The sequence below is a fragment of the Nicotiana tomentosiformis genome, chromosome 11 (assembly GCF_000390325.3).
Source record: "Nicotiana tomentosiformis chromosome 11, ASM39032v3, whole genome shotgun sequence".
Lineage (NCBI taxonomy): Eukaryota > Viridiplantae > Streptophyta > Magnoliopsida > Solanales > Solanaceae > Nicotiana > Nicotiana tomentosiformis.
The window spans coordinates 35,437,076-35,448,014 of record NC_090822.1 but is presented as its reverse complement, the minus strand read 5'-3'; the positions used below and the strand labels follow the sequence as shown (position 1 = coordinate 35,448,014).

The 10,939-nt window shown below is 38.3% G+C and overlaps 2 protein-coding genes across 2 annotated transcripts; one reads left to right on the top strand and one right to left on the bottom strand.

The window, feature by feature from the left end:
- Nucleotides 1-1,360: 1,360 nt before the first annotated feature.
- LOC138901251 (uncharacterized) lies at nt 1,361-3,301 on the bottom strand. The gene is made up of 3 exons (XM_070189000.1): nt 3,172-3,301; nt 1,819-2,886; nt 1,361-1,701 (listed from the first exon to the last, which is right to left on the bottom strand). Exons 1-3 carry the CDS (start codon nt 3,299-3,301, stop codon nt 1,361-1,363), a joined length of 1,539 nt encoding a protein of 512 aa, XP_070045101.1.
- A 2,416-nt stretch (nt 3,302-5,717) lies between these two features.
- LOC104105092 (DNA repair protein RAD51 homolog) lies at nt 5,718-10,045 on the top strand. The gene is made up of 9 exons (XM_009613331.4): nt 5,718-5,949; nt 7,792-7,936; nt 8,021-8,131; nt 8,216-8,307; nt 8,422-8,516; nt 8,602-8,715; nt 9,325-9,454; nt 9,557-9,678; nt 9,756-10,045. The coding sequence occupies exons 1-9, from the start codon at nt 5,851-5,853 to the stop codon at nt 9,877-9,879; spliced, it is 1,032 nt and encodes a 343-aa protein (XP_009611626.1). The 5' UTR covers nt 5,718-5,850; the 3' UTR covers nt 9,880-10,045.
- The last annotated feature ends 894 nt before the right edge of the window (nt 10,046-10,939 follow it).

Sequence of the window (10,939 nt, the reverse complement as noted above, 5' to 3'; positions counted from 1 at the left end):
CATTGAAAGTATGGTTTTAATTTCCTAGAGGCGCTTATCGAAGCGAGCGCCAATTTTTCTATATGGGGATACCTAGTTTCGGTCTCACCTAAGGTCTAACTAACATAATAGATAGGGAATTGCATACCTTGTTCTACTCGGACCAAGACTCCATTTACCGCTATCTCTGATACTGCTAAATACAAGTAAAGTTGTTCGTCTGCCCTCGACGTGTGAAGCAGTGGCGGGCTCGATAAGTATCGTTTTAGCTCCTCCAAGGCCTGTTGGCATTCCGGATTCCACGTGAAGTTATTCTTCTTCTTCTTCAGTAACGAGAAGAATCGATGACTCTTGTCGGAGGACCTCGAGACGAATCGCCCCAAGGCGGCTATATGCCCTGTTAACCTCTACACGGCCTTAACATTGTCTACTACCGTGATGTCCTCGATGGCTTTGATTTTTTGGGGGTTGATCTTGATTCCTCGGTTGGATACCATGAAGCCGAGAAACTTGCCAGAGCCGACCCCAAACACATATTTTTCTGGGTTGAGCTTCATATTATACTTCTTCAGTATACCGAAAGTTTCCTGCAAATGCTTCAAATGGTCCTCTGCTCGTAGGGACTTAACTAGCATGTCATCAATATAAACCTCCATTGATTTTCCTATTTGTTCTTCGAATATCCAATTTACTAGGCGTTGATAAGTTGCATCAGCATTTTTAATCCGAATGGCATTGCATTATAGCAGTAAGTGCCATACTTAGTGATGAACGAGGTCTTTTCCTGATCTTCCGGGTTCATCTGTATTTGGTTGTACACGAAATACGCATCGAAAAAATTGAGGATCTTGTGGCTGGCCGTGGCATCGATCATATGATCGATATTAGGCAAAGAAAAAGAATCCTCGGGGCATGCATTATTTAGATCTTTGTAATCTACACACACTCTAAGTGTGTTTCCCTTCTTAGGGACTACTACTACATTTGCTAACCATTCGGGATATTTTACTTCCCGAATGGATCCTATTTTAAGAAGTTTGGTTACCTCGTCTTTGATGAAAACATGTTTGACCTCGGACTGGGTCTTTTTTTTGCTTCACCGGATGAAACTTCGGATCCAGGCTTAGTTTTATGAGTGGTGATTTCTGGTGGGATCCCTGTCATATCGAGATGGGATCAAGAAAAGAAATTCATGTTAGTTTTAAGGAATTGAATAAGTTTTCCCCTGAGCTCGGGAGCTAGCCCCGTGCCCATGTATATCTTTCGTTCGGGCTGATGTTCAATCAGTGTGATTTGTTCCAGCTCTTCGACCGTCGACTTGGTGGCGTCAGAATCATCGGGGACTATTAAGGATCGAGGGACCCCATAGTCATCATCATCGTCAATCCCCTGCTTTTCTGATTGGGTTGAGGCCGATGTTTGTGGTTGCTATTTGGCCTTCTATTTTCCTTTCGAGTTTAACCCTTTCGTTGATGAGTGTTGATATTGGTATCACTTTGTCGACGACAAACATTTCCTTGGTGGCGGGTTGTTCCCCGTAGACTGTTTTGATTCCCTCTGGTGTTGGGAACTTTAGAACCTGGTGACGGATCGAGGGCACTGCCCTCATGTTGTTGATCCACAGCCTCTCGAATAAGGCATTATACCTCATATCGCCCTCGATCACATGGAACTTTGTATCTTGGATGATCCCAGCCATGTTCACTGGCAAAGTTATCTCACCTTTGGTGGTTTCACATGCCATGTTGAAGTTGTTTAGTACTCGGGTCGCGGGCACAACCTGATCCTGTAGGCCGAGTTATTCTATGACCCTCGATCGAACGATGTTGGCCAAGCTACCTGGATCAATTAAAACACGTTTAACTTGAGTCTTATTCATAAGTACATTTATTACCAGAGCATCGTTATGGGGTTGCACGATCCCTTCTGCATCCTCATCGTTGAAAGACAAGGTGCCTTCTGGCACGTAATCCCGAGTTCGCTTCTCCCTTGTGATCGACACTTTGGTGCGTTTTAATACTTGTCCTTGAGGAATATCGACCCCTCCAACAATCATGTGAATTACGTGTTGTGGCTCTTCTTGTTCATTCTCTCTATTTGAATCTCTATTTTTTAAGTGATTCTTGGCCCGATCGCTTAAGAATTCCCGAAGGTGTCCCTCGTTGAACAACCGGGCTACTTCCTCCCTTAGATGTATGCAATCTTCTGTTCTATGGCAATGGGTTCCATGGTACTTGCACATTTGGTTGGGATTTCTCTCGGCTAGATCGGTCTGTAGAGGTCGAGGCCATCTAGTATCTTTGATACGTCCGATAGCTGATACGATAGTGGATGCATCAATGTTGAAGTTACATTCTGAAAGTCGTGGTGCTTCTTTGGGCTCGAAATTCCTGTCGAAACCCTTCTTGCCCATGAGCCCTCGAGAGGACTGACCTCGATCATTTCTCCTTTCACCTCGAATGGGGTTGCGTCCATGTCCGTTGTTTCTTCGATCTCCATTATATGGATGGTAACGATCCCTGTTTGACCGTGGTTCCGGGCCGATATCCCTTTTGACTCTGTCGACGGGCTTGATAGGATAAACAAACCCGGAAGGAGTCCCTAGCTGGTCGTCTTCGACCCTAATCCTCGACTGATACCGATTATACACATCGGCCCAGGTAACAGCTGGGTATTCGATCAAGTTCTGCTTTAATTGATATGAAGCCACCGAGCTTCGTACGTTTAATCCTTGAGTGAAGGCCTGAACGACCCAATCATTGGCGAACGGTGATAGATCCATACGTTCCATTTGGAACCGAGACACAATCTCTCTGAGCATCTCGTTATCTTTCCGCTTTACCTTGAAGAGGTCCGACTTCCTAGTCTCGACCTTTATAGCTCTGGCATGTGCTTTAACGAAGGAATCTGCAAGCATGGCAAAAAAATCAATGGAGTTAGGTGGCAAATAATGGTACCATATCATTGCTCCCTTTGACATGGTCTCCACGAATTTCTTCAATAATACGGACTCGATCTCATCGTCCTCCAGATCATTCCTCTTAATCGCACATGTGTAAGAAGTGACATGCTCGTTAGGGTCGGTCGTTCCATTATACTTGGGAATTTATGGCATGCAAAACTTCTTGGGAATTGGTTTAGGATCCGCGCTCGGGGGGAAAGGATTTTGCACGAACTTCTTTGAATTCAAACCCTTCAAAATGGGTGGTGTCCCCGGAATTTGATCAACCCTGGAGTTATAGGTTTCCACCTTCTTGTCATTTGCTTCAATTTTCTTCTCCCCCAATTCAACTCGCTTTGTCAGCTCCTCGAGAATCTTCATGATTACGGGGTTGGTCCCTGATTCATTTCTGTTTGATCTTTTTGACACCGATTCGGCCCTATGAACAACTTCTGTGATGGCTCGGGCTCGACCCTGCTCAGTGCATAGTTCTGGTTTTGGAGTTGTGCTATTGCAGCTTGTTGAGCCTGCAACATTTCGAATATCCCGCCTTCTTCGCTGCCCTGTGTGCTCTGACCGGCTGATCGAACGTCTCTGCGGACGCTACTCTCGGGGTCGACGGAAAATTTTGCATTAATGGCAACATGGGAACTGACGTCGGTTGGGTCTACGACCAGGACTCTATCAAGGTCAACTGGAGGTACTTCGTTCCCTGGGGCGGCTATGTTGTCGTTTTCACCGTGGAAACCAAGTCCATTGTCTATATGTGTGGGTGTTGCTTAAGAGTTTGACATGTTGATCATGGAATCAAAGATACTCACAAGAACAAGTATAAAATAACGTGTGTTACGAAAGTTAGCACTAGGCAATCACTATTATCCTTAGCCCCACGGTGGGCGCCAAACTGTTTACTCTAAAAATGGATAACAATTGAATTTATATGTGATTTTAAGGACACGTGATTTTACTTGGCACAAACTGAGAAAATATACAAATTGATATTGAAATTGACTATAAAGAAAAATAAAAGCAAACCAAATGAGATGTGCACCTTTGGCCCTCGAGCAAGTTACCCTCGAACCAAATGAAATAGCAAATGAGATATGAACAGAGTAACATAGTATTGAGAACTTAAAGAAAAAGTAGTATATTGCTTTGTATTGCGTGAATATGATGCCTTTACAAATGATTAGACCCCCTTTATATAGTTGGGGAGTCCTACTTATGGTACAACTCTAAATACAGTAACAAATCCCATGATTGGCTAATTAATCGACCTCATCTTGATACGTGCCGAGATTTTCATCGCGATCCTTGCTCGATTAAGCATATTTCGGCTTACCGTTACTTGACTAGGTAAACTTCCATCGGTCTCGCTCGATCTCTGTTCTGCTTGGTCTCGATCTTGGCTGATCTCGCCCTTGATCGGTTTCTAAATTACGGGCTCATCAATCTAACTTCGCACTGAGGCTCGATATAACACGAGGCCGAACCGTGGCCTATCATGATCCAACTTCGATTAGTCATAAAAAGGACAAGCTCGTTGTGACCGTATTCAAGCCTGTTTGGAAAGCTACCTAGGAATTGAATTTAGGTATAATTGGGTGTAATTACACAGTTTTGCATGTTTGTTTGGCCATGTAATTATTTGGTTAACATGGAATTGAGTGTAATTGGAAATGTGTAATTACATTCTCCAATTCTCAAGGGGGAGGTGAGAATTGGTGGTACACTGTGTAATTACAAAGTTACTTTTAATTTCTTTCCTTTTGTTTTTTATTTAAATTAATTTTTTATAACTTTTTATTTCCATTATTTTATTTTTTTATTTTATTTTTACCTTTTAATTTTAAAAATATACTTTCTTTGTACATTATTTATCTTTTAGTTCTCTATCTTTACTTCTTGTGATTCCATGTAATTGCTCGTATATTTTATTTCTTATTCGTTTTACTTTCTTCATTTAGCGTAATTGCTTTATTATTCTAGTTTTTGAAACTATACCCCCTAATATTAGAATTAATGAGTCAATAACAAACTTGGCATATAGTGAGTGAAGCCATTAAAGTAAAATTTCGTTGTTAAATGAGGCTATAAACTTATTATATTTCCTAATCTTAAGTTATTTATTTTATGGCCTAATCTTATTATGTTATTTATTTTTTTGTTATAATTGATATATTAGTTTTGTCAAACATTTGCACAATGTTATGATACTATATTTATAAATATTAATTTATTTTATCAAACATGCATTCCATGATGTCCTTACAAACCGTATGTTTTTAGTTTTTATAATTAATTAAACTAAATATTATTAATTTGAAAAATATATATCAATTATTTTTACAATATTAGTTATAAATATATGATTACTAATTATTGTATATTCAAGAAAAAATATGGATCTTAAATACCAAATCTAATAGTATTATTTATAGGTATAATTTTTATTATATTAACTTTTAAGTTTTGATAATTACTTCATTTAAAATTTAATCTAATTGTGTAATTACACTTGTGCAACCAAACAGTACGCTTGTAATTACACTATAATTACATTATGACAAACAAACAGGTCATTGTAATTACTACCCTAATAATTACATTAATTCCAATTATCGGACGGCTTTCCAAACATACCCTAAATGTATTTACTTACAGTTCTCATTAAATCTAATAATTAGAATGCAATATATCCCAAACACGAGTGACCATTTTTGTCATTTTGTCTAAAATTTGTAGAAGAAAACCCGCCCAAATGCGCTTCCATTACACAGCTTACAAAGCAAGCTTCACCTTTTAGTTTGGCGGTTCGGCACGCTTTTGAAATATTTCCATTCGTCCCCCCAAATTCGCCCCAATTCTTCTTCTCTTTCAACCCAACAAAGACTCATCTGTAACTCAGTAGCATCAAGAGAAAAGAAGCAATGGAGCAGCAGCAAAGGAATCAGAAGACGATGCAGCAAGAGCAGAACGAGGAACTCGATGATGTTCAACATGGCCCTTTCCCTGTTGAGCAACTTCAGGTCTCAAACCCCTTCACCCCCATTTCTGATTTCCCCCTTTTCATTCTTGTATTTAGAGATTATTGCTGCTTCGCTCTTGGTTCTACATCATTCTTATACTAAGCTAATAATATTTTCCTAAACCCATTTTCCCGTTTCTCTAAGCCAAGATCTTGAAAGTGGCTTGATTTTTTTGTTTTGCCCAATTGGGGGTAGTCATTCTTATGTTAAATTAATGATTGTTTATGGCTTCAGACTCGACATTGTAGCTGGGTTTTATCTTGAATCTTGAATTGTGCTTCTTTGTGGCTGAATTTCATGAAACGGGAATTTTTCTTCTTTGTGGTTGAATCTTACCCGACCCGGTTCTTTTCAACCCTAGGGAAATAATTTTTTGGGCATTCCCAGTTTCTGAATTCTTGGAATCTTGTGTCTGAAATGGGTTTGTGTTTTGATGTGTTCTTGCGGATTATTTCAAGCTAATACTTTTACAGTTGATTCTACCGTTCCTTTATCTATCCTACGCAGTGCCTGAGTTTTGAATCTAAATTTAGTTATCCCATTATAGTAGGTTTAATTTCATGAACGGTCACTCAATTTTCAAATTATTGCGCCAAAGTCACTAAATTATCTTTTGTAAAGAAAAAGTTGCTCAACTTCACCCAAGTGTCATAGAAAGTTACAAACTACTATGTTTCTCTTTTTTTTATTATTTTTTGTAATCAAACATTTCACTCCACTTTGTCTAAGTATCATAAAAGGTCACTAGGAGGATACACTGAAGACCTGGTGACAGTGGACATACTATTATTTAGACAAAGTTGAGTGACTTTTTGAAAATTGCTTATTGACTTTCTGTGGCATAAAAAAAGTTGCTTATTGACTTTCTGTGACACTAGGCAAAGTTGATTGACTTTTTAGTTACAAAAGTTTGTTTAATAAATTTGGTGTGATAAAGTAAAAATTAAGTGAAATGGATTCTCGAAGTCGTACCACTGATCTTGAAAATCTGGATTAATGCTTTCTTTTTCTACAATCAATTTAATTCCTCCCTTGTGCGATACTCCATTGGTAGAAATGCTGTTCCAATCTTTTTCGTTGTCAGTAATTAGAATCAGTTCCATAAGAAGATTTTGTAGGTTACAATCGGAGTGTACAGAATTAAGGGCACCGCTAAAACTGATTGTTTAGAGGCACTTGATACAAAATGACTAACATCCTGAGGCATGATATGGTATATGAGCATTGGGGGTTGGCGGTCACTTATTTTGTCTGCATCTGAGTGATGCGATTGACTTTTCAGTTTTGCTTCTTACAAGAATTGATCAGTTTATTTATTTTTGTGAAGAATTTTAAGTCTTGGGTGATGAATATTTATCATAATAGTAATTTAGATAGATACTTATCCAAGAGGTTGTGAGTTCGAGTCACCCCAAGAGCAAGGTGGGGAGTTCTTGGAGAGAGGGAGTCGAGGGTCTATCGGAAACAGACTCTCTACCCCAGGCTAGGCGTAAGGTCTGCGTACACACTACCCTCCCCAGACCCCACTAGTGGGATTATACTGGGTTGTTGTTGTACTTATCACAAATTGCTCATACTGCAGGTTTTAAAAAGATTTACATATAGTTGAATAATATTTCCTGTGGATTTTTACTGCTTCTGGTATTGCATAAAAGCCGGACCAGGCATTTCCTAGAATTTTCTTTGAATTGTTAATATTTAAAAGTCAATATCTTTGCTCTTCTTTTTCCAGTCTAGCTTGTAGTATAGTTGTTTCTGTTGAATGACACCCTGTAAGTTCTTCCAACTTAAAAAGAAAATGGTCCAGTAATTACTGAGGCATATAGCTGTTTTGTCCTCAAGGCATCAGGGATTGCAGCCCTAGACGTGAAAAAACTCAAGGATGCCGGTATATGCACGGTTGAATCTGTTTGTTATGCGCCAAGAAAGGAGCTTCTGCATATAAAAGGAATTAGTGAAGCTAAAGTCGACAAGATAATTGAGGCAGGCATGTTTCTCTTCTTTTAACTTCCATTTCTGCATTTGCTTATGAGTAATCAGTACTAAACCTTTTAATGCTGCATATGAACAGCTTCAAAATTAGTGCCTTTGGGGTTCACTAGTGCCAGCCAACTCCATGCACAGAGGCTTGAAATTATTCAGATAACTTCTGGATCAAAAGAGCTTGACAAGATATTAGAAGGTAGATATCAATTTCTTTTGTGAACTTCTAGACCTGGAATTTGTTCTAGCCTCACAACCTCATGCTTTTTTTCTCATTTGTCAGGAGGAATCGAAACTGGATCCATTACTGAAATTTATGGGGAGTTCCGATCTGGAAAAACTCAGCTGTGTCACACACTGTGTGTCACTTGTCAAGTACGGCGATAATGTTCTTTTATTAGAAAAACCATAAATAAGGTGCTACAAATTGTAATTTGTAACAAACAATATTCATTTAAATATCATTCTTTATCTCTCTTTTTTTTTTAGCTTCCGTTAGATCAGGGAGGTGGTGAGGGGAAAGCAATGTACATTGATGCTGAAGGTACTTTCAGGCCGCAAAGACTTCTACAAATTGCAGACAGGTCTTCTATTTATAATCTCAACTTACATTTTTTCTTGTATTATAAAGTTCAAACTTTTCGTCATCATTGGTGTTAAATGCTGCAGGTTTGGATTGAATGGTGCTGATGTTCTGGAGAATGTAGCCTATGCTCGAGCTTATAATACTGATCATCAATCAAGGCTTCTGCTGGAAGCAGCTTCAATGATGGTGGAGACCAGGTAAAATTTTATCTAGAAATGCTTATATTTGGTTGCTGCTTTCTAGCTCTGCATGAAGAATGCATAATATGTGCTTGCCTTTTTGCTTTGAAAATGTGGGATAGTAATTTGTTGTAGTTGATAGCTTCCTCTTGGTGTTGCCATAAGGTGAAATTTTCTCCAAATTATGTCGCCCTTCTCTCATTTTTTTCTCTATCTTCTGTGGTTCTGTTGCTTTGGGCGAGAAATTGACTAAATTATAGCTTAGAGAATATTCCAGCTCTTGATCAGTGTATCTTGGAGGGTTCCAGTTTGAAGCAGCTCTCCATTTGTTTGATTTTGGATGTCCGTCCTACATCTAATGCATGTTTAGATTCATCTGTTCGGTCACTTAACAAAAACCCAGTGATTTATCTGTTTGAAGTGTTATAGAATTAACTTACTATGTAAAAGTTAGCCCATTGATAAAAAATTTGCTTCTTTGAAGATCATGCATACTTAATACCTCTATATCTATGGTGTCAATCTGTGAAGTTGTCGCTTTGTCAGTTATTTGAGTTCAATCATTATGTATAAAAAAAGACCTCTTATATTAGGAGCTTAACTCTTAAACCTGTTTTGATGAGGCAGGTTCGCTCTTATGATTGTGGACAGTGCTACAGCCCTTTATAGGACTGATTTCTCAGGGAGAGGAGAGTTGTCTGCTAGGCAGATGCATCTTGCAAAGTTTCTTAGAAGCCTTCAGAAGTTAGCAGATGAGGTAGTTTAGCATGTCTCTGTTTTGGTGCCGGTTCATGTTTCAGAATCAGATGAGAGGTTCTTGACTTACATTTCTGTCAAACCTTTACTTTTATGGTTGCAGTTTGGTGTTGCTGTTGTTATTACTAATCAAGTCGTTGCTCAAGTGGATGGTTCTGCTGTTTTTGCTGGGCCTCAAATAAAACCGATTGGTGGCAACATCATGGCACATGCTTCTACAACGAGGTATGCAACTACCAATAGCAGCAGCTTTGCTTGGTAGCTGAAATTTTAACTTAATTCTTTTTTATAACTCCTGACAGACTAGCTCTGCGGAAGGGTAGAGCGGAGGAGCGGATTTGTAAAGTAGTCAGTTCTCCTTGTCTAGCTGAAGCTGAAGCAAGATTTCAAATATCTCCTGAAGGGGTCACTGATGTAAAGGACTAACTGTATACTGCAAATTGTCCATGTACTATTTTTGTTTTCATCATTTTGCAGGTAAATTGACTATCATAAAGTGTGTTGTACGAATTAACGCACTTTTTGTAGAACAATATTCATTCCTTCTACCAAATGTAAATGTAGTTTCCTTTTCAGTCTTTTTACCATCTCATTCCATATGTTCTCATATTTATCTCGCGGAAGGAGAGGGGGGGGGGGGGGGGTTAAAGAACCTAAAATAAAAGAAAGGGTACATTCCACCTTGGGGTTGCTCAAAATTGAACCGAACCGATGACTTATTGGTATTGGGTTATCGTTGGTGAACGGATTGAAATTTTATAATTAATGATTTGGTGGTGGATTACTCAATTTTTTTATTGGATAAACCGTTAACCTGTTAAGAATTTTTACATTTACACTTTTATATGGGATCAATAGAAGTTACAGGAGTATTATCAGAAAATAAATCTGTGAAAATATCTTCAAGTTTTGTAGGTGTAAGGGATTCCGATTATATATAAGTTTTCAGTCGAATTTACCAGTTTTTAGTCTTTCCCTTTTTTTTTGATATGCAATAGGACAACTATGTAACCAAAAGAAATACTTATAATAAGTGCAGTACAAATTATCCGATAATCGTTAATTCGATACCAATACGCCATTTGTCCTATTGGATAACTAGCAAATTATTATATTTATAATCTGATAATTGGTGAGACAAATCATTAAATGTAATTATCTGCTCCATAAGCACCCTTAATCGTCCTTCCCTTTTTTGGGATGTGTCCATGAATGTCGGAAGAGAATCAAGAAAGGGGAAGGTTCTTTTTCCTTTTCCTTTAAAGTGATAAATTTGTGAGTTATTGATTTCTTGTTTCTGAAATTATATTGGAGCATTCACATAGCATTCTTCTCTCTTTCTCCTTTTTGAAATTATATATTAGGAACTTCTTAGACTTGTTGCACTACTTTAGTTTTCATATTTTACTATGGAACTTCCTTCAAGCCTTTTTATGTGAAAAATCTTGAGCTCAACAAAATAATTCAAATTTAATAGTAATAGTAT